Source organism: Natator depressus, chromosome 5 (assembly GCF_965152275.1).
Source record: "Natator depressus isolate rNatDep1 chromosome 5, rNatDep2.hap1, whole genome shotgun sequence".
Classification (NCBI taxonomy): Eukaryota; Metazoa; Chordata; order Testudines; family Cheloniidae; genus Natator; species Natator depressus.
This window is the reverse complement of record NC_134238.1, coordinates 50,809,195-50,832,501: the sequence shown is the minus strand read 5'-3', so window position 1 is coordinate 50,832,501 and position 23,307 is coordinate 50,809,195. Positions and strand designations below refer to the sequence as shown.

General features: G+C 39.6%; 1 protein-coding gene across 1 annotated transcript in view; it reads right to left on the bottom strand.

Moving 5' to 3' along the window:
• The window catches only part of CKMT2 (creatine kinase, mitochondrial 2), a 36,720-nt gene extending 15,042 nt beyond the window's left edge, over positions 1-21,678 (bottom strand). The window contains exons 1-3 of the mRNA XM_074952799.1: positions 21,577-21,678; positions 3,561-3,733; positions 1,165-1,363 (exon numbers count right to left, since the gene is read on the bottom strand). Of these exons, the coding sequence (XP_074808900.1) occupies positions 1,165-1,363; positions 3,561-3,712 (351 nt within the window). The 5' untranslated portion in view covers positions 3,713-3,733; positions 21,577-21,678. The remainder of the gene's footprint in view (positions 1-1,164; positions 1,364-3,560; positions 3,734-21,576) is intronic.
• Between the last annotated feature and the right edge of the window lie 1,629 nt (positions 21,679-23,307).

Genomic DNA, 23,307 nt, shown 5'->3' with positions numbered 1-23,307 from the left:
TCCAATCCAGGGCCCTATCCATTAGACTCCATTGCCTCTCTAACTTGTAGTGCTTTGATAGAATATTCACCTTATTTCAAAACAGTAGGTGAATGAGATCAGCAGTTTAAACAGGGTGGGGCAGGGGAAGGATTTAGGGAGGGGGGCTAGTAGAGGAATGTTGGGAAAAGAGGAGAGAAATAATGGTCAATAGACTTGGCTCTCATCCTTCCCCTGAGAATTGTAAGGCTGATAATACCTGAGCACTGAGCTCTAAGGTGGTTAACTTTAGCTGCAATTAGTTTCTCCTGCCCGGCCCCACCCCATCTCCTCTGAGTGAGAATTAGAGCTCTGTTGTAGTTTTTTAGTTTGGCTGGATGGACTGAAGCGGCTTTTGCATAGGTTTTGGTCTGATGTGTATGCATATTGATGACTGAGTACTGAAGACGATATCTACACTTTCCACAGAAGAGGCTCAGTCACAGCTCCAAGCCCGATGAAACAGAGTCACCTGTATCATAACCCCATCCTTAGCATCCCAGTATTTGGGATGTTGGCTGTTACTATTAAGAGAACGAATAATAAAAATTCTAGCGTAATATAGGCAGGGGCCCATTGACTTTAATGTTAAATATCTGGAAAAGTGTTATAACAATGAGCCAGTTTTTTCCAGGTCTCAAACTTCTTATTTCAGAATTAAAATAGCCTAATCCTATGTTTCTATCTTTGGTACTTGTCATGCCCCTAAAGGCCTAGTGTCTAGCTGTCAAGCATCTCACATATTTCAGAAGAAAATTTCTTCTCACTTCTACCATGTTTGTTTTTTTACAGTATAATTCCACATCATTTCAATTTGCTGACATGTTTCCACAGTCTTGCCACAAACTGAATTTAACAGCAGGAGGGAGTGTAGCTTTTGCAAGCAAATAAAATATTGTTCCTGTGAGCCCACACTTCATTACCCTTGATAACATTATAGATGGCTCTTTTAATGATGTTTCCTATTCATTGTACCTCCTGTTGAGAAAACACCAGTATTACCCATATGGTTTGTGGTTTATACACACTCTGGTGTGCTATTTACCTTAAAAGTGCACTTCTCATGAAAGATCTGTGCTGTCCTAACAAGTGCTCATGAAGTATAATGTACAAACTAACCATTACAGTGTAATAAAAATGTTTCACCTCATAAGATTCTTCATCACCAGCGACCATGCCCACAGTTTTAATGAAAGGATGGCCAGGATTGTCAACGCCAGTTTGGATACACTGGTCCAGGGTATAACCATTTGGAGTCATCTTGTCCCTTAATTTAGCATATATTGCTGGTGAGAGACATTCAGCCATGCAGTTGTTATGTTTGCGGAGATCAGGATAGTCTGCACTGAGGGGTGAAAAAGACAAATGCACTTAACATGGTAACAAACTGTAATTCTTGGTTCTTTTTGCCAGGTTATGAACATATCAGAAGAAGAGGGGACAGAAAGAGTGCTTACTTGGTCTGCTTGTTTCCCTCTCTTAAACTAAAGTTGTGTCATTACCACGCATTGATGGATATTATTCTCTGCAGTGGATCAGGAAGCTTGAGGTAAATAGCAGAGAGTTTAAAAGCACGCCTGGTGCTTGATACATGCGTGGCATTAAAATGTAGAAAGGAAACAAAAGCATACAAGCTCTTATCAACACCACCCCCAGTCTGCACTGGCTTCCAGTTACATTAGCAGTACATAAAGATATTTACAATGGAAGTGGGAAGCACTAGCACAGATAGGAGGAACATGAACAATGTTCGGAATTCATTTGGTTACGCTTTTGATAAAACTTGAAGTACAAGTAAAGTTAGTGGACCAGATCCCCAGCTAGTGTAAATAAGTGTCACTCTGTGGACATCTGTGGAGCTATTCTGATTTATACCTGCAGAAAATCTAGCCCTTTTATACTAGTTCTGAGTTGTTTTAATTATCTTATTATTTAAAGAAAGCTGTATAGTATTATAATCCATCAGTAAAGAAATCTTCAGCTCTTAGCATGTGAAGTGGCAGAGCTGTAACCAGGGCAGGGTAAGCTGGGCAGCTGCCCAGGGCACAAAGCCATAGGGGTGGGAAAATGGGGCAGAGAAATGAAGTGGGGAAAAAAGGTAGTGGGTGCAAATATGTTTACTTGCCCCACCTGCAAAAATGCCCTGTGAAGATGTTGCTACGTCCTTTGATAAAGCATTGGTAATACTTTTAAATGGGTCAGATTGTGACATCTTTATCCTGGTTTAGTAGCACCTTGCTCTAACAAGAATCTCAGCAACCTCACTGGGCCTATTCGTGAAATATGGTACTATTCAGTATGAATAAGGGGATCACAAACTGGCCCATATTGTCATTTTTCAAAAATAGGACCAAATTCAAGCTAATACAAGTCTAGTGAGGTCAACCTAGTCTGATCAGGGATGTATTTAGCTTCTATGCTCAGTCAATCAGTTTATAGCTGCTGTGGGAATATTTCAGGCAGAGCAGTTGTGTCTTTTCCATGTATTTACCATGGTCAACACCTTATCATTTGTACATAAAAATATAAAAAACTTTCCTCCAGTAGAGTCTACACAGATAGTTGGCTGAGCAAACAGTTACTCCTAGGAATTAGCAAAAACAACGAGGAGTACTTGTGGCACCTTAGAGACTAACAAATTTATTTGAGCATAAGGTTTCGTGGGCTAAAACCCACTTCATCGGATGCATGCAGTGGAAAATACAGTAGGAAGATAGATACACACACACACACACAGAGAACATGAAAAAATTGGTGTTGCCATACCCACTACAACGAGAGTGATCAGTTAAAGTGAGCTATTATCAACAGGAGAAAAATAACCTTTTGTAGTGATAATCAGAATGGCCCATTTCCAACAGTTGACAAGAAGGTGTGAGTAACCGTAGGGGGAAAAATAAGCATGGGGAAATAGTTTTACTTTGTGTAATGACCCATCCACTCCCAGTCTCTATTCAAGCCTAAGTTAATGGTGTCCAGTTTGCAAATTAATTCCAATTCAGCAGTTTCTCATTGGAGTCTGTTTTTGAAGGTTTTTTTTGTAGTATTGCCACTTTGAGGTCTGTAAAGTGGCAATACTACAAAAAACCCCCTCCAAAAACAGACTCCAACTACCACTCTGAATCCTAGGAATTAGATGACTGATAAGTTAATGAGGACCATCCTGAACCTTTGCCTGAAATGTGAACCAAAACTGAACTTTATTTGAGGTTTGACAATCTTTGTGTGTGTGGTTTTGTTTTTTACATTTTCACACGTCTACACTTCCTGGTTTTGAAGACTATTGTTCATGCTATTTTGAATCTATCTAAAACCAGGGTTACTAGTGAGAGATCCTGTTCTCAGATTTTGAACTTACAAGGATCTTCCCTTCCTCAGCTCCTCCCTTCCCACATGCATAGGTGCCACATCTGGGCCATGGTGACTTCTGTAGCTGCTCTGCAGTTTACTGGGGGACAATTCCTTCTCTCTTAGTCCCACAGACAGCATCAGCAGCTACTTGGGCTGGGTGCTCAGTGAAAGGTTTAATCCAAATGACTTACCTTGGAGGAAAGAGTTTTCGTCTTTCATGAGATCCTGCTCTCACATTCTGATGATTCAGTAGGTATCCGGTGGTTAAGGCCCCTGTGCTAACTGTTGCAAAGAGCACAGCAGTTTTGCGGCCAGCCAGGAGACGAGAAAATGTGCTAGTCATTCTTCTTCTATGTTAAGGCTTCTAGAAGGCAAAATAACCCTATATGAAACCGTACTTGATGGCTATTTGAACTTAAAGTTCAAATATGCTGAACATGCCAAATAAATGCTCACTCTCACAACTGGAACATACAGTAATTCAATAAAAAAGGCAATTATATTATTATTATTATTTTTATTTATGTGTATTGCAGTAGTGCCTAGAGGAAGGATTGGTAGCATTTACTCTATTTCTGTACATAAACCTTTGATAGACTTGAAAAATCACTGGATCTGTTCAGTGCAATATTGAACACAACATTCTAAACCCAGCCATCTCTCATATTTATATTAACTGTTTTGAGGCTTTTAGGGTCATAATTCAATTCTTTAGCTTGCTTCATAGCAGTAATATAGTTACATGGCGATATCTGTTCATGACACTTGGAAAGGTTATAATGTCAAAGTTAGACATAGCAGACAAAACATTGCAAATAATGTGTACCCGAAAATGAGACTGAAATATCAAGGAGGTTTAGATTCTGTTTGAAATATTATTAATTATTACCATTTATGTAACACTGCATAAATGGAGCTTTATAGTCTCTTGTGATGGATGAATGATACACAATATAAGACAGGCATTGCCTGTAACCGGTATCGTAGCGACACACAAAAACAAGTGCCTGCTTTCGGAAAAAAATATTAAAGCCTGACCTTGCAATCCCTTACTCAGATAAATATTCCCACAGAAATCAATGGGACTACTCAAGGAAATAAGAATTGCCCAAATAAGTACTGTAAGGGCCTGCACACTGGGTCTGTAATGCAGATTTCAAAACACAACAGGATGCCGGAAGCAATTGAGTTAAAAATCACTTCTCCCAAAATTATTTACAACTAGTCAGAGAAGTTTTTTTTTTTGACAGGGACAGACATTCATCTGATAAAATCCACAAACATCCTTCACAGTTTTATTTAAACACTGCCAAATAAATCCCCCAAATCTCCTGGCTGGATCCTTGGCCACATTAGGGCTGCTTTGCATTGCACTGGTGGCATAAAGCAACCTTACACCTGTCTTAACTGGCCAGCTGGTGAGTCCCTTGAGGCTGTTCTAACTGAAACAGGGATAAAAGGAAATCATAGATTGCCGAAATCTCCCTATCCCCACATGTACTAAGCCAAGCACAGCTTAGCCAGATCCAAGGACTGGGGCGTCTGTCATTACTTTTAGTGATAGATGCACAGGAAATTTTTGATAGACTTTAATCCACCATATGTTCATGAGAAGTGAAAATACAGACATATAGAAAATAACTCCACATGACAGCCATATTCTCTGCAAAGACCCAGAGCTATAAATGCCTAGCACACTTAGGTGCACTGTATAAATAATTATATAAATCTGAAGTACCCAGTGAGCTGAGATCTGATAAGTCTTTTATCCTATGAAGGATACAACTGGGAATTTTTCTCACCCTCACCTCTCTCTCATTTGATCTCCAGAGTTATTTACAGAGATTTTTTGTTCATGGAGGTACATAGGGAATTGCAAGAAATAAAGCGGACTTGTAAGTGATGCTTAAATTTCTCTTATCCTGTGATTCTGTGAGTTACCTTGTGTTTTGTAAAAATAGTCCTGTGGATAAACTAGGATAAAATGAATCCCAGTTACTTAAATGGCTCACAGATCAGATCCTTGATACCAACCTCCTTAAGACACCCCAGAAGGTTTCTGTATTTACACAACAAATTCTTACTTCTGCATAAGGATATTTTTAAGCAGTCCAGTAAAAATTGTGCTTCTTCCCCACCTGATTTCCTCATTAAAATGCACTTGGAAATAACTGGCTACCAGAGAATTCTTAATAGATAGGAATTTAATTAACTTCTATTGGCAAGAACAAGTTATTTCTGCCAAATAAATTGCCCATTGAAGTCAAAGAACATTTTGCCATTAATATAAATGAGTGCAAGACTGGGTCTAAGGCTAATACATTTTTAACACATTGGGTCATCACCAATAATAATACTTAGCACTTGTATTTTCCAAAGTGCTGCAAAGATCTAAAGTCACACTACACATTGGAGGTAGATATGTAGATACTATTAGCTCCACTTTACCAATGGAGAAAAAAGGTAGAGTGACTTAGGCCACACAGTGAGTCCACAGCAGAACCCACATGAGAACCCAGGAGTTCCTGACTGTCAGACTTGATCGAGTTCCTCCAGATTCTGCTGCCTCTCAAGAAATGAAGTCTTTTACATCTTCAAGAAAAGGAGCTTGATTCTCATTTGCATTTTCACTGATGTAACAGCATAAAGGAGCCTTAAAGTGAGTGCGAGTGTAATCTGCATCCACTTCAAGGTCCCCTTCCACTGCAGGAGCATAGCCTAGGTGTAAATGAGAATCAGGCCCAAGAGGGTTTAATTAATCTCAAAATATTTTTAGGAGCTTACACAGAGTCGATTATTACTAATTGTGTCTCATCAAAGTGTTCAGAGCGGTACAGCTACAGTACCAGAGTGCTGGCAATCTACAAGGCAGATAGAGAACATGGTATGTGCTAGGGGACTCAGAAGAGGGAAATAACTTGAATAATATTTTTGAATGGATTTGATTTGTTTTGTTTGTGATTGTGGACCTCAGAGAAGGTTGGAGAGTGAAATCCAGGCCTGGCAAAACTTCCACCGATTTACATGAGGACAGGATTTCACCCCAAGAGTTTAGGTGGATGGAGGTCTGACAAATCTGGCTTGGAAGGGTGTTCAATACCTATGGAGTAAGTTGTAAGAAAACATGAAGTTAGGCGTGGAAGGACAATAATCAATCATGAATCTTCCCAGTGTGCAATCCTTCAGTTACCCTTTTCAGTGTTCTCAAGGATATATTTCTTCTGTTTAATCATTCCTTAATCCTTTTTTATTTCAGGGATTTAAAGAGGTTAGCAAGACACCTCAGAACATTTGATATCTGTTCAGTGAAAACAATGCTTTCATTTCTGAACACCATCTTGAAGCCCTGGGATTAATCAGATCATGGTCAAGTACCTCACTTCCCTTTCCATTCATGTCTAATGATGGTTATGACCTAGTATGTCTGCCTTTTCATTGGGTTTGAATCTTTTTGGTAGATTTTCATGCCCTTGTGTTTTGTTTTTGAGTTTGCATGATTCTTGCATACTTCTTTACAGGTTTGAAGGCAGATTTGTCTTATGTCCTGTGTCTAGATCAAATAGTTTGACACCAACTTTCCAATATTCTATACTGATGCACACTTGGCAGTATCAAAGGGTATTTTAAAACTAATAAAAGTCTTAGCTGTCTCCTCTACTTCCTGAGTACACGCATGATATAAAATAGGGTTTTGTCACTTAGAAGGAGAGAAACTCTGATATATCAACTGAAAGAGGATTCAATATTTTCTTCTTTGCTCAATGGTAAAAATTTGTCCAAAAACAGAGTACTGGGAAAAGACCACATTTAAAGAGCATCATTTTGACATGTAAAAGCGGCCAAGAGTCCTGTGGCACCTTATAGACTAACAGACATATTGGAGCATAAGCTTTTGTGGGTGAATACCCACTTTGTCGGATGCATCCGAAAGCTTATGCTCCAATACGTCTGTTAGTCTATAAGGTGCCACAGGACTCTTTGCCACTTTTACAGATCCAGACTAACACGGCTACCCCTCTGATTTTGACATGATCAGCCATAAGGAACTGATTCTGATGATCTTAGATTACCCTGAAACCGTGCCATAGAAAATGTTACAGAATTCACATTATTTAAACTATTAAAAATACATATTGATTAAGAAAATGCCCATGTGTCAGAACTTTCCCTGTTGGCTTGATCCTGCAACTCTTACTCACATGAGCAATTTTTCAATGGTCCCACTAAAGTCAAAGAGTTTATTTGCGTGAGTATGCTTTGCAGAACTGGTCCTTAATGCATGTCAGAAGGAAAAAAATCTTGTCAGTGGTAGAATGTTTTATCATAAATTAGAATCAAATAAGCAGTTTATGATACAGTGGGTTTTTTCTACTCCTTTCTGTCCTCATCATTCAGCATGTGGCCGTATGCCTTAGTTACAACACACCATCCAAACTCTGCATTGAATATGGAAATATTAATTTCCTCATGGGCTTCTCTGTGGAACTCACTATTGTTGTATCTAAATAACTCACAAGCAATGAATTTATTTTCACAACAGTTTTGTGAGCGATGGCATTAATAATATCCCCATTTTACAAATATTGTCAGTCTCTCTTCACTGATGAGCAGGCAGATGACTCACACCCTGTCCTAGAAACTAAAAGCCTGATCCAAAGCCCACTGAAATCAATGGGAGTATTTCTGCTGATTCCAAGTGGTGTTGGATCAGGCATTTAAAGCACACTGAAGTCATCTCCTAACATGGGGACTGAGAGTTCTGGGGATGCTTCTGACTTCTGTGTCCTGTGCTGTCACTTCAGCAAGGGACAAATACATTCGGTGTATTTGATCAGACTGGAGGAGTGATGTGCCATGTATGTGTAGAGGATAGAAGGAGACACAATAATATAATATGAGTCCTTCAAGAATAACCAGGGTATTGTCTGTGTTGGCTACAGTTATTCCACCAGTAACAGATAATGGTAATGACATTAGGCAGGCCATCATATTTAGCTATCTCACATGATTTCTGCTGGCAAGGATGCACTATGTTGATAGCTGTTTTCACATTCCATCAATTCCTTATATTAATAGGATGTGACACAGAAGTCCTATGCTTTGTTCCAGGAGCAATTGATTGACTGCATATTTTTTCACCCTGAAGCCCTTTCCAGAGATGTAGCGTGCACAACAAATAATAACACCATTCCATTAAGAAAGTCACTATTTGCAGTACTAGGACATTACTAACGTTGTGGTTTATATCTGCAAACCAATCACAATGTGTTCTATAGCTGAACCGCTTGGTAATAATGACCATATGTAATTAGATTTAACATCTTTGTGCGAGGGTGGAAAATACCAAAGACGCCCGCCACTGTAACATTTAACTTCAAGAAAGGGAACTACACAAAAATAAGGAAGCTAGTTAAATGGAAATTAAAAGGAACAGTCAGAAGAGTGAAATGCGTGCAAGCTCATGGAAACTGTCTAAAAACACCATAATAGAGGCTCAAACTAAAATTATCCCACAAATTAAAAAAAAAAGAAAGAAAGAGAGAGTGCAAGGGGACCAAAAAAAAAAATACTACCATGGCTAAACAGAATAAATGAGGCAGTTAGAGACAGAAAGGCATCCTGTAAAAACTGGAAGTCAAATCCTAGTGAGGAAAATAGAAAGAAGCATAAACGCTGGCATGTCAAGTGTAAAAGTATTATTAGGCAGACCAAAAAAGAATTTAAAGTAGCAAAAGGCACAACAACTAACAGCAGTTTTTATTAAAAGTTCATCAGAAGCAGGAAGCCTGCCAAACGATCTGTGGGGCCCCTGAACTATCGAGGTGCTAAAGGAGCACTCATGGAAGAAAGACCATTGAAGAGAAGCTAAATGAATTCTTTGAATTGGGCTTTACTACAGAGAATGCGAGGGAGATTCCCACACTGTGCCATTCTTTTTGGGTGACAAATCTGGAACTATCCCAGACCGAGGTGTCAATAGAAGAAGTTTGGAACAAATTGATAAATTAAACAGTAATAAGTCACCAGGACCAGATGGTATTCACCCAAGAGTTCTGAAGGAACTCAGATATGAAATTGCAGAACTACTAACTGAGGTTTGTAACCTATTGTTTAAATCAGCTTCTGTACCACATGATTGGATGATAGCTAATGTGACACCACTTTTTTTAAAAAGGCTCCAGAGGCGATCCTGGCAATTACAGGATAAGTTAGGTAAACCTAACTTCAGTACCAGGCAAATTGATTGAAAACTATAGTAAAGAGAATTATCAGACACATAGATGAACATGATTTGTTGGGGAAGAGTCAACATGACTTTTGTGAAGGGAAATTGTGCCTCACCAATCTATTAGAATTCTTTAAGGGGGTCAAGAATCACGTAGATAGGGTGATCCAGTGGATATAGTGTACTTGGACTTTCAGAAAGCCCTTGACAAGGTCCCTCACCAAAGGCTCTTAAACAAAATAAGCAATCATGGTTACGAATCAGTAACCGGTTAAAAGACAGAAACAAAGGGTAGGAATAAATGGCCAGTTTTCAGAATGGAGAGAGGTAAATAGTGGTGTCCTCCCAGGGGTTTGTTCTGGGACCAGTGCTGTTCAACATATTTATAAATGATCTAGAAAAAGGGATGTACAGTGAAGTGGAAAAGTTTGCAGATGATACCAAATTACTCAAGATAGTTAAGTCCTAAGCAGACTGCAAAGAATTACAAAGGATTCTCACAAAATTGGGTGACTGGGCAACAAAATGGCAGATGAAATTCAATGTTGATAAATGCAAAGTAATGCACATTGGAAAACATAATCCCAACTTCACATACAAAATGATGGGTTCTGAATTAGCTGTTATTACTCAAGAAAGAGCTCTTGAAGTCATTGCAGATAGTTCTCTGAAAACATCCACTCAATGTGCAATGGCAATCAATAAAGCTAACAGAGTGTTATAAACCATTAGGAAAGGGAGAGAGAATAAGACAGAAAATATCATAATACCACTATATAAAGGTACAGAGAAGGGCAACAAAAATGATCAATGGTATGGAACAGCTTCCCTAAGAGGAGAGATTAAAAAGACTGGGACTGTACGGCCTAAAAAAGAGACAACTAAGGGGAGTAGGGAAGTGTTATTTACTCCTTCACATAACACAAGAGACAGGGGTCAGTACTGCAACTAGTGCTGGTCAACATATTCATAAACGATCTTGACAGAGGGGTAAACGGAGCGGCGACAAAGTTTGCAGATGATACGAACTTACTCAAGGTAGTTAAGTCTAAAGTAGCGGGCTCTCAGCCTTTCCAGACTGCTGTACCCCTTTCAGGGGTCCAATTTGTCTTGCGTACCCCCAAGTTTCACCTCACTTAAAAAACTACTTGCTTACAAAATCAGACACAAAAATACAAAAGTGGCACATCACACTGTTACTGAAAAATAACTGCCTCTCTCATTTTTACCATATAATAAAAATAAATCAATTGGAATTGTGCTTACATTTTTACAAATAAATATTGTGCTTACATTTCAATGTATGGTATATAGAGCAGTATAAACAAGTCATTGTTTGTATGGAATTTTAGTTTATACTGACTTCACTAGTGCTTTTTATGTAGCCTGTATCTATATGAGTTGCAAATATCTAGATCAGTTGATGTATCCCCTGGAAGACCTCTGTGTACCCCACAGGTACATGTACCCCTGATTGAGACCTACTGGTCTAAAGCACACTGTAAAGAGTAACAAAGGGATCTCACAGAACTGGATGACTGGACAACAAAATGTCGGATGAAATTCAGTGGTGATAAATGCAAAGCAATGCATATTGGAAAACAGTCTCAACTATACATATAAAATGATGGGGTCTTAATTAGCTGTTCCCATTCAAGAAAGAGATCTTGGCGTCATTGTGGATAGTTCTCTGAAAACATCCACTCAATGTTCAGCGTCAGTCAAAAAAGCTAACAGAATGTTAGGAACCGTTAGGAAAGGGACAGATGATAAAATGCCATGATATAAATCCCTCATGCACCAACATCTTGAATACTGCATGCAGTTCTGGTCACCCCATCTCAAAAAAGATACGGAAATAATACAGAGAAGGGCAACAAAAATGATTAGGGGTATGGAACAGCTTCCAGATGAGGAGGGATTAAAAAGATGGACTATTCATCCTGGAAAAGAGACAAGTAACCGGGGGGGATGGGGGGGATTTGATAGAAGACTATAAAATTATGAATTGTGTGGAGAAAGTGAATAAAGAAGTGTTATTTATGCCTTCATATAACACAAGACTCAGGGGGGGTCTTCCAATGAAATTATTTGGCAGCAGGTTTAAAACAAACCAAAGAAGAGTGTCTGCACACAACACACAGTGAGCTTGTGAAACTCATTGCCAGGAGATGCTGTGAAGGCCAAAACTATAACTGGGTTCAAAAAGGAATTAGATAAGTTTATGGAGGATAGGTCCATCATTGGCTATTAGCCAAGATGGTCAGGGCTGCAATCCCATGCTCTGGGTATACATAAGCTTCTGACTGCCAGATGCTGGGACAGGACGACAGGGGACGGATCACTCGATAATTGCCTGGTTCTGTTCATTCCCTCTGAAGTATTTGGCATTGGCCACTGTTGGAACACAAGCTCCTGGGCTAGATGGACCATTGGTCTGACCCACTATGGCCATTCTTATGCTCTGAGCTACACATACAAAATCAGTTGAGGACTTAGGCACTAGACGGGAATTGTGTGATTGTGACGTATGTTTGAAGTTATTCACTTCTGTAATATCTTCAAAAAACTCCAACTAGCATGTACTGTACTTTCTAAAGTTGGTAACAGTTGATAGTCCTTTAACTCCTATTTCAATGCATTTCTTCTTGTCTCATGAACCTTACGACATTATCAGATATGGTAGCACCTAATCCTGAGCTGAGCATCCTCCACCCAGGATTGCTAAACACCTCACAGGCTTTGGCCAATAAACAGCAAACTGTGCTGCTGAGTATAATTTGGATCATCAGCTAACAGATAGACCCGATTCAGGTGGACAGATGCTATGCTTTGTGTAAAGTGGACACCCTGGCAATAGAAGGAAGAATAAATGCTTAAGGAAAGGACATGGAAAAGGAAGGGCCTGCAGACAAAGCATCTATCTAAAAAGAGCAAAGCTGTGAAGCATGGAGAACAGGTGAAGAGACTTTGTGTTTGAAATATCAGAGTGGCTGTAGCACAAACACTAAGGAAGGAATGGCAATAGGGTTTAGAAAATGCAATAAACCTGCTGTTGGGAAGATTGATGCACTGCGGGCTAACCCTCTCTCTCTCGCTCTGTAAAAAGTGTGGGAGACCCCTCCCTCACATACAATAATCTAACTAGATGACACACGAACAGCCACAGCTTCAGCCGCTACTGCCTGTCTGGTCAGAGTTATCTTGTCCCTCCCTACCACGTTCATGCAGCTGAGCAGTCTTCCCCTGTTGCCAGGATCTACTAGGTTGGGCAGGTCTATAACATTGATCAAGAGACCAAAATGCTCCTCTTGGAAGCCACGTTTTGTGCTAAGGGGGATTGTTTTCCTGCTGGAATGTAAACAAAGGTCTGCTCCTTTATCAGAGTATCTTTCTTTTTGGTGCTGTTGTCTTCGTAGGGGTCTTGCTCTTACTCTACCTGTGTACTGCCCCTTGACTCTGTCTTGTTGTTGTTTCAGAATATAAATGCATATGATACTGCAGCACACACTGAATCTGCAAATATTGTGCAGGTGTATCATCTGTACAATTCATATATTAATTATAAATGACATTATTATTTGTATTGCAATAGGATCACCATTTAGTTGAAATGGTAATCATTACATTCAGCAGGCTAGTTAGAATGTCCCTTATTCTTTGAGAAATCTCTTGATCAGAAACACCATGCTGTAAGGCAGATTTTCCTGTAGAACCTAACTCATCTCTCTTTGCAGGGACTTCACTTTTTGAATATTTCACTGTACATTTTTGTACATTTCACTGTATATAACCAAGATCTTTGGTTTCATTGAAATCCAGAGAGTGTAAAATTGTCAAGGAAGATTGGTCTATGTCAGGGGCCAGGATGTGGATAATCAGGCCTACTGGTTAGACCAGGCATCAAACACCGAGTGTAGGATCAGTGACAGAGTCAGATACCAGAGCTGAGGGTCAGAGCTTGAGCTCAGAGTCAGAAGCCAGATTCCAAGGGTCACAGTGGAGGTCAGAAATCAAGAATAGGAGTCAAGGTCAGAGCCAGGCTACCCGGAGGTAGGCAAGGCAGAGCCAGGGTTAAGTCTGAGACAGGAGTAGGGAGGAAACAAGGCAGCAGCAAGGCTAGGAACAAGCAGACACAGGAGCTATTACAGCCATGACAAATGGTTTGAATAATCAGTGACCTTCTTCAGTTTTGTGGCATAGCAGACTTGCTTCCTGAGTCTATGACTGCCATGCACCGTACTTGGTCTTGTTCATGACTTAGAGTCTTGCACCTTTCCCACTATTCTTAAAGAACAGCAGAAGAGATTTTTTTTACTGGGCCCCATTTTCCTTGTATTCTCAACAGATGTTGTAAGGAAAAATTTGTTACTTCAAGGCCTCTGAGTTTTCTATTTAAACACCTTCTTTCATAATACACTTTTATAATCCCAAAGGATATGAACTATTGTTTCCTGGACTTTACATGTTACACATAATCCACCTTTGTGCATGTTAATTAGGAATAAATTACTATTTAATCCACAATTTTGTTAGAATTCTAAATAAAGCCACTTCGTTCTTCCTCTCAGTGCCTTGGATTATATCAACATTGTCAGCTAGTGGGCATGCTTCTCAGAATTTTTTCCTCTGTGTTTCAGTTGTCCACAGTTCTTGCCATTCCTTCTATAGCTCATTTTTTATTAGATGTGTAAATTCTAATTTGCTTCAGGGGATTCCTAGGTCAGTTTGCTCATGATTAATAGCACTTTTGACCTGTTTGTCTGCCAATTCATTTCCTGCTATCCCTACATGTACCAGGATCCATACTATCACTATGGTTATATCCAATGGCACCAGTTCAGTTGTTAGCAGTAATATTTTATTAAGAATATTATTTCAGCTATCAGATTTACCACTGTAATTTGCCTGCAGCTCTGATAAGGAGTCAGACAGGATGGACACAGCAGCTGTTCACACATCTAAAGCCCAGTTTAGTGCTAGCATAATTCCTGCCACCTCAGCCTAAAGATGGATGCAAAAGTTAGTTATTGCCTTATGGCTTTCTTGAGTCCAAGTGAAGGCATGCAGAAAGCTGTTCCCACTCTTCCTGCTCCTTTCTCTTTGAAGCCATATTTGGCAGCAGTGTTCCCACTTATCACAAAGATATTTATTTGCTATATCTTATACATTTATCAGTCTTCTCCTTTTAGTTATTTCATTATGCAATTCCATGTCTATCTCAGAGTGGATGGTTTCCAGTGATAAGAGTATTTTCCCAGAGCTATAGATTTTGGTCTCTTTCAATCCTTTCTTTTTATTAAGATCCTTTATCCCCTTCTGTACCCTACTTACATTGAGAATTTTGATTTTTTTTGTCCTACCTGGCTTCCACTTAATTCCCGAAAATCAGATCGTCATCTTCACTATTACCTCATACTTTGGCCAAAAAGGTTAGTCCAGGAGCCTCATTCTCATAGGCATTTCACCTGCTCCTATTAGTAGTACACACAGACGTATAGGAATGAAGGTACCACATACAATATGCAATGCCTGTGCATGGATATAGTCTAGTTTTCTCAGCTTTCTGTTTCCTGCCAGTCCAAATACCTGGCATTCATACTCAATAATTGGTCTAATGAGCACTCTGTACAGCGTTATCACCGTTTTCTTATCCACTTTCCAGGATGTTCCAGAAATAGTTTTAAGTAAGTTAATTCAGCTGGTCATCAAATATCCCATTTAAGAGTTTGTAATTTTTCACTATATTATCTGTTGGTCATATAGATATAACTTTATATCTAAACCAGTGAACTGCTGCTGGGCTTACGAGCGAGCCTGCTAGCTTCCTCGGCCAATCAGGCAAGGTGTCCCATCAGATGGTCAAGCTGATGCAGTTCATCTGTGCTCATTAGGTTATCAGGAAACTGGGCAGGTGTAGGTCTTTTTCCAACAGTATGGCCCTTCCACATACTCTCAGTGGTAAAGGAGCTGTTTTTTCATAGAGGTCTAGGAGTTTGGTGGACTGTAACTAAAGAGGAGAGGAAGCATATGTTTTTCCTTAGATTTTATGGCCAGAAGGGACAATTGTGATCATCTAATCTGACCTTCTGCATAACACAGTCAATAGGACTTCCCTGAATTAATTCCTGCTTCAGGTTCAATAGCTGTGGTTGAACTAGAGCATAGCTTTTAGAAAAAGCATCCAATCTTAACATAAATGTTTCCAGGGATGGAGAATCCACTACAACCCCTTGGTGAGTTATTCCAATGGTTAATTACCTGCACTGCTAACTATTTACACCTTATTTGTAGTTTGAATTTATCTAGCTTCAATTTCTATCCATTTGGATTGTGTTACACTGTGTCTTCTACACTGAAGAGTCATTTCTTCTGGAACTTCCCAGTGTTCCAAAACTTAAATAGATCTGGCCCAAATTCAGACAGAAATATTTATTAAACTCTTCTGCCTTATTATTGACAGTTCTACCATTTCCATCTAATAATAGACCAATACAATTGTTAGGGTTCCTTTTGTTTCTAATTTACTTAAGAAATTTCTTTGTTGTCTTTAACTCTGCTGGCTATAAATATCTCAGCGTGGCCTTTTGCTATCCTTATCAATTTCCTACAATTCCTAGCTCTTAATTTTTATTTGGTGCTATCAATTTCCTTTTTCTACATTTATTGTTAAAAAGACAGATGCTTTCATTTCCCCTCCAAGCCAGGCTTTTATTTTATTTTATTTTTTTTAAAGGGAAGTCTTCTTTCTTGATTGTAGGATTTTTGCTTTTGGGGCATTTAGTAAGATGTTCTTGAACAGTTCCCATTTGTTAATTATTTTTTCCTGTTTAAATTCTCTTGTTGATTTGTCTCATAACTGTTTCAGCTTTGTTAAATTAGCCTTTTAAAAGCACCAAATATATATATATTACCATGACAGTCTATAGCCCTAGGTTCACCTCTTTTACAAGACTATGATAGATTTTGTATAAAGTATACTTTCTGAAGTATCATTTGAAAACTCATAATTTGCTGAGCATTATTGTCCTGGTAAAATGTGCGGCAACATTTTATGTAAAGTTATAAAATTTTACCGTATGACATTACTGAGACATGTTCCAACTTTAGAAAAGCAGTCACAAACCAGTTCCTCAGACAAAAGGCCAACTGATGCCTCAGCTAGGGGTCAACAAAATCAAATGGACCATTGCCTGGTTAAGGGCCATTCTTTGACAGGAAAGAGGGTGTGAGCAAAAAATTTACATCTTCTCAAAGAAACAGCTGGAAATTCCCATCCCCACAGACTTTCTATCTCCTGAATCCCAGCTGGAGATGATTCTCAAAGAAAAGGAAAAAAATATAATAGGGAATACATGCCCCATGTTTTCCTTCCTTTCTTTCTACCCTCAGCCACTACAATACCTCAGAAACAAAGAAACAGCTTTGGACTGAGGGAGGGATCCTGTCTGAAAGGAATTCAACCAGTAGGACTGCTGAAGCATGTGGTGAGAGACTTTTGCTTTGAATTCACTTCTCATTTAGTTAGTTATTAGTTGCATTTACTTTTATTTATCAATGCATCCGATGAAGTGAGCTGTAGCTCATGAAAGCTTATGCTCAAATAAATTTGTTAGTCTCTAAGGTGCCACAAGTCCTCCTTTTCTTTTTGCGGATACAGACTAACACGGCTGCTACTCTGAAACCTTTTATTTTCTTGTAACCAATTCTAACTTTTATGCCTCATTACTTGTAATCACTTTATCTTTCTGTAGTTAAATAAACTTGTTTTATCTAAACCAGCGTGTGTTGGAATTGAAGTGTTTGGCAAACTATTTGACATAATAAAAAATTATAGGCACAAATCCTGTTAATAAAATGACAGGCTTTATGTCAGCTTGTATTGTCGAAGAGAGGGCTGGGCAGTAGAAGATGCACATTTCTGGGGGAAAGTCTGGGACTGAGAATTTGCTGGTGTTGGTCTGCAGTGTAACTCAAGAGTGGCTAGCCTAAGCACTCATGCATTATAGCTGGGAGTCGTTTACAAGAGGGAGGCTGAGAGTGAGCAGACCAGGAGTGGTTGCTCTCACAGCGGAGCAGTATAAAAGGCACCTCCCCCTCCAGGTTGGAGAATTGAAGGGCCACAGCTGTTCAAACAGTCCAGATTATACCCTGGGTAAGGTCACAGCGGCACAGTGAGCTGGATATATGCACAATTTGTTATTTTAAGTGCAGTTTACACTTGGAGTCCTGGTACAGTGATTTTAAGTGAGTCTCACATGTAGTGGCTGGAGACAGTCACCTTATTTCAGGTGAGGGAAATAGAAATAGTACAGCATAAAAATGAGCGGCCGTGACACAACTGCAAAGTTAGAGCTGGCCAGATTGGAGGCAGCAGAAAAGAGTGCAAATATCAGTATCAGATGTGGCAGCCAGAAATGAGACTGAAAGAAGCAGCTGCTGCATGGGAAGCTGAAGAAGTCACCCATAAGAGAGCCATGGAGCTGAAGGAACAGAAAGCTGAAGCCCATAAACGAGCCATGGAACTGAGAAACAGAGGCTGAGGAGGAGGAGAGGAACTACAACCTGTAACGGTTAGAAAAACATGGAAAGATCCCAAACTCACCAACATCTCCCTCCACTCAAGGAACCCTCAGGTGGGACAAGGTGTGTCCTGCATACAAAGAGAGACTGCACTGAAGAGAGTACTTCACCACTTTTGAAAAGCTAGGTGAAATTCATAAGATTCCTGAGGAAAGAGTCCCCACACTGATTGCAAAACTGTCTGGTAAAGCTCAGAATGTATTTCATGAAAGCCAATTTGGGAAGCTTTGATATATTCTGAATTTAAGAAAGCTGTTTAACAAAGGTTCCAAATTGCTCCTGAAATGCGTAGGGTGAAATTTAGAAATCTTAAAAGGAGTGCTGGCATGAGTCATAAAGGGACAGTTTATAAGATGTGACCTAATAAGAATATGGGTACAAGGAAAAGGAGTTGAAAATTATGACCAATTGATGGTCAGTGCATATATTCAAGAAATGTTCTTGAGCAATGGGATCAATATAAAAAGTTGCCTGTGGGATAACTCTAAAATCTGTAGCGGAGATGGCTACATTGGCTGATGCCTGTGAGCAAGCCTTTTATATCACCACAGGACTTGACTCAGAAAGACTGAGACTTACCCAAGCTCCTGGGCCACTGGCACAGTCAGGAATACACTCAAGAGTCTGGACAGTGAGATTTGCCACTGGCACAAAAACACCTTCAGGACTAGACACAACTCCCAAGGTCATTTTCACTTGTGGTAACACTTGAAGGCAAAAGTAGTATCAGTCTCTGCTGTAGACTAGAAGAGCACCCAGCAAAGCAACTGTTGCTAGGTACACTTCTTGCAGGAGGGTTCTTCAGTCTTTGATCAATGATCCACAACATACAATGAGTTGTAGAGTAAATGTATATTGAACAGCTATTTCCACCACAAAGTAGTTAATTGTGTGGGAATAAGTGTAACAGTGCAATGGAGCCATACTGCTTAAACATAGCATAGAGTTTTGAGTCTGTACATACATTTCACAGCTTTCTTCAAAACTAAATGCAGTTGTCACTATTCTTCCATTACACTATCCCTTCACACAAGACAAAGGTAATCAAACCTCAGAGCCAATTTGGAACTACCTTTTCTAGAGCAATGATTCTTAACCAGGGGATAACCTGAAACCCCCAGGGAGTTGACAGCAGCTACCTAGAAGACCATGAGCTTTGAGGTTACAGCTTTTCTGTAGTCTCTCCTGAAGGAGCTTTGCTCAACTTCTGGAGTCCATATTTTTTTAAAAAATGTTATTTGAATACTAGAAAAATCAGCTGTACTGCATACAATGTTAAATGATCAGATCCCATTTTGACAAATTACTGAAGCCACTGAAGAAGTTCTGGTAGTACCCACTAGGAACCAGCTCCAAGGATTCTTCATTACATTTAGGGAGGACGTGACATGGTTAGCTGCATTTAGTACTATTATGAAGGAGAAGAATGTTTACTTAAAGGCCTTAAGACAAACCCTGCTCTCATTTACACAGGTATAATGATGGAGACACTCTTTTAAAGCTCAAAGATCTGAACTTCTCCAAAGATTAGGTTTTATAGTTTGGGTCCATCTCTAATATTAATGTTTATATACATTTGTAAAAGATCTGATTTACACTTTTCAAAGTCTGTAGGAATCCACACATGCAAAAATTCCCCGTGCTACTTTCATCAGCAGTTTCACATCTGACCTATAGCGATCACCTTCTTTTTTGGCAGGGTTTTCCAGGACAGTTGACTTTTTAGCAGCAAGCTCTTTCAGTCTATTCTAAAGGTGTCAGATTATGGACAGTGAGTTTGTGATCTGCAGGGAGGTGAAACCATTATATTCATGCCTCTGAAAATTTCAAAGAAGATTCAAATTGTGATTCTAAAAGTACAAGCCACTTTATCCTTTAAGCTGAAGTATCTTGCAATCACTACTAATTCACCCCCTCCCCCCAAACTGAGTTCTCTTTAGAGGACTAAAGAAGCTAGAGAGTTAATTGCTAAAGAAGAAGTCATTTATAAGCACTATTTTCTTAGTCAGGTATTAATGTAGCTGAGGACAAATTTCTGGTTCTCTTATATTTATAGTTTATATTAGGAAGCACGTGTTTTTTCCAAAGGAGATAAAACTAGAAGGGCTGCAGACAGGAAAAGTGATGTTTCTAGAAATAGAACTAGATTAAATACTGGAGCCCAGTCACAGCTGGTATTAACCACCACACCATGTGATCCTGACTGACATTTGAAAGGCATCACAGAGCCATAGCTAAAAGTTCACACAGATAACGTATATATTCATATTTTAAATAGCAAACAATAGAGCAGATTTGAATAAAATGTCAGTATGTGGCCATGCTTGACCTTTCAGTCTTTAGAAAGCTAAAATGTGACATTACTCAAGCTATGCTTGTTCCGATAATTTAATCATGATGTAGCTACATACATGGAACTCAAACTGTTAACCAGCTGTTCTTGATAATGATGCTATTGCAGTAAATAGACCCTCATAAGTGATAAAAAAAAATGGGGTTCAAAAAAAAAAATTCTGTTACCTGATAACACTTCACTTGCGTCATACAAAGCCTGATCCAAAGCCAACTGAAGTTATTGGGAATTTTTCCCATTCACATTAATGGGCTGGTTAACCTTTCAGACAGAGTTGGTTTAAAACAAGTCTCCAGAAATCAATAACCATATTTATAATTTTGCTTTTAACTTTAATATGCATCATCATGAATGAAGAGGCCAGGATTCCATTTCTCTCTCTTCATAACTCCATTGATCCATGAACCTGTATAAAATCTAATCTTTTTAAAGGAATTCAAAAATCAGCTTACACTGAAAGAAGAAGGGGAAAGATGGTAAAGAATGTTGAACAGTCCAAAAAAACCCCACACCATTCTGTGATAGATGCTCATTGGTATAAACTGGCATAGTTCCACTGAGGGTGACTAACAGAAGATCAGGCCCATGGGGTCTTTTCTGGAGAGGTGCTGAGTCCCGTACACTCCCACGCAAGCCAGTGAGTTGTGGATATTGATCACCTATAAGAAGCTGGTCTGCTGCACCATATAGCAAGAAAACTTGTATCTAATGTGTAAATAAAGACAACATTTCTAGCTAACTCCAGACATTTACAGACAATTTAAGGTGGTTTCTCTGCAGGGTGACTGTAGAAATGTTATGATTCTGCCAGATTTTATTTTTGTTTTATTTAAAGTGCTACTTAAGTGTCACCATTTGAAGCAGCTGCATAGTGGGCTGACACAGTTTGCTGTCATTGCTGTCTGAGTAGTTATGCAAATCAGTAAATTATATTCAAATTACACCATCATGCATGGTGCTTTGAATTCATTTTTAATAAGCCTCCCCATTTTAAATGCCACTGTTTGTGGAGAACAAAAACGCAAGAAGAGTTAGTTAAACTGACCTTGAAGCTGAAGTTAGACACCTCTTGCTGGCCAGTGAGCCCAGAAGCAGAAAGTGAGTAAGTAGTTTGTGTACTGCCAGGATTCCAGGTCATATGAGGAGGAAGGGATGGTGGGGGAAGGGGAACATAATTACTCCACTGGCCAATCCTATTTCATTTAGTGATACTGATAACATTTGTTCACACAACTGTGCCCTTGAACGTATAACAAGAATGAGGCAATGCTGCTCCCTTCTTACATTTATGAAATCAACATTTTCTTTAATTGGCTGAGCCACCAGAGATTACAATATTGTAAGACAATAAGAGGCCTGATTCTTAATTGTGATATGGGTCCTTTGTGCTGCTCCACTAGTGTATATCCAACCACCGGGGAATCCCCAACTCCAGTGAAGATCATTGGTGAAATGGAACCAGTGTAGCAACTCTATCACCCCTTCCTTACAGCTCTAGAAGTAGGGGTTATGGCCAAAGAACGGGGGGCACGACTGGACCCCTGCTGGGCTCTGAATGTTTCTAATTGCCAGAACAGTCCCTTAGGGCTACAGGCAACCTGGCATTGCCTAGAGAAAGCACAGGGATAGCATAAGCCACCTCCACCCAACCTTAGTCCTGCTCTGAGTGGAACTTGGCCAGCGCAGAGAAATGGGCCCAGGTAACCTTAAGAAGAAAGGAAAGAATCTACAGAGGTCTGCTGTGCCTGTTCCTTGTTTGCAGTCACCCCCCCTTACCTTGAATTGTCTCTTCCTTAGGCAGAGGAGTCCAGCGACATATGGCATATAAAAGATGAGGCACTGTTAGTAACCACTGGTGAAGAACATATCTCCAGCCTGTGATTTACCTATGACCACTGGAAATGAATAAGGTTAATTAGCACCATCTGCCACAGTGTCAGGAAAGTAAGGAACTCCTGATACTTCCCTTGGGATTAGCATAAACTCGCTAGCAACTTTCAATGTTTGTACTAATTTTTATAGCAGCTTGTATTAATTATGGAGCTGGTCAAAAACACCTTTAATTTTTCATAGGAAATTTTGAAAAATGTTCATGTGCTGGATGCAGAGACCCCCTATTCCCTTGTGCACACCCCAGATAAGCTATCTGGCCACATGGAGTGGGGTCACTGGACTTGTAAAGGATGGCCACTGAGCCCATATCTGCTTTGACAGAAACTAGCAAAGGAGAGGAACAGCAGGCTCCTGTTGCATTAATTTAGATGGCAAACACACCATAATTACTACAACACTCCTCTCTTCCATATCCAGCAAGAGCTAGATTACTATTGTGCAGAAGTCTTGGGCCTTTACTTTATCTTTGGCCCCGAGAACTCGATTCTTCAATTTTAGTGTTTCAGGTGGTCTCAGCCCTTTTGCTGCAGCTGTACTCATTCGGTCATGTTTGGGCTCATAATGCAAGCACCACATAGTAAGACCCTGATTAAGCAAAGGACTTAGACGTGTGACTAAGTCCATCTCTATTCAGCAAAGCACTTAAGCACATGATGAAGCTTAACGTTAAGTCAACAGGACTTAAGCATGTGCTTAAGAGCTTTGCTGAACACTGAATAGGAATGGCCTTAAGCACATACTTGGGGCTTGTCTACATTGGCAATTTACAGTGCTGGAACTTTCTTGCTCAGGAGGTGTGGGGAAAAAAAGAAAACAAAAAAGCCACCCCCCCCCCGAGCGCTACAAGTTTCAGCGCTGTAAAGCACCAGCGTAGACAGCGCTC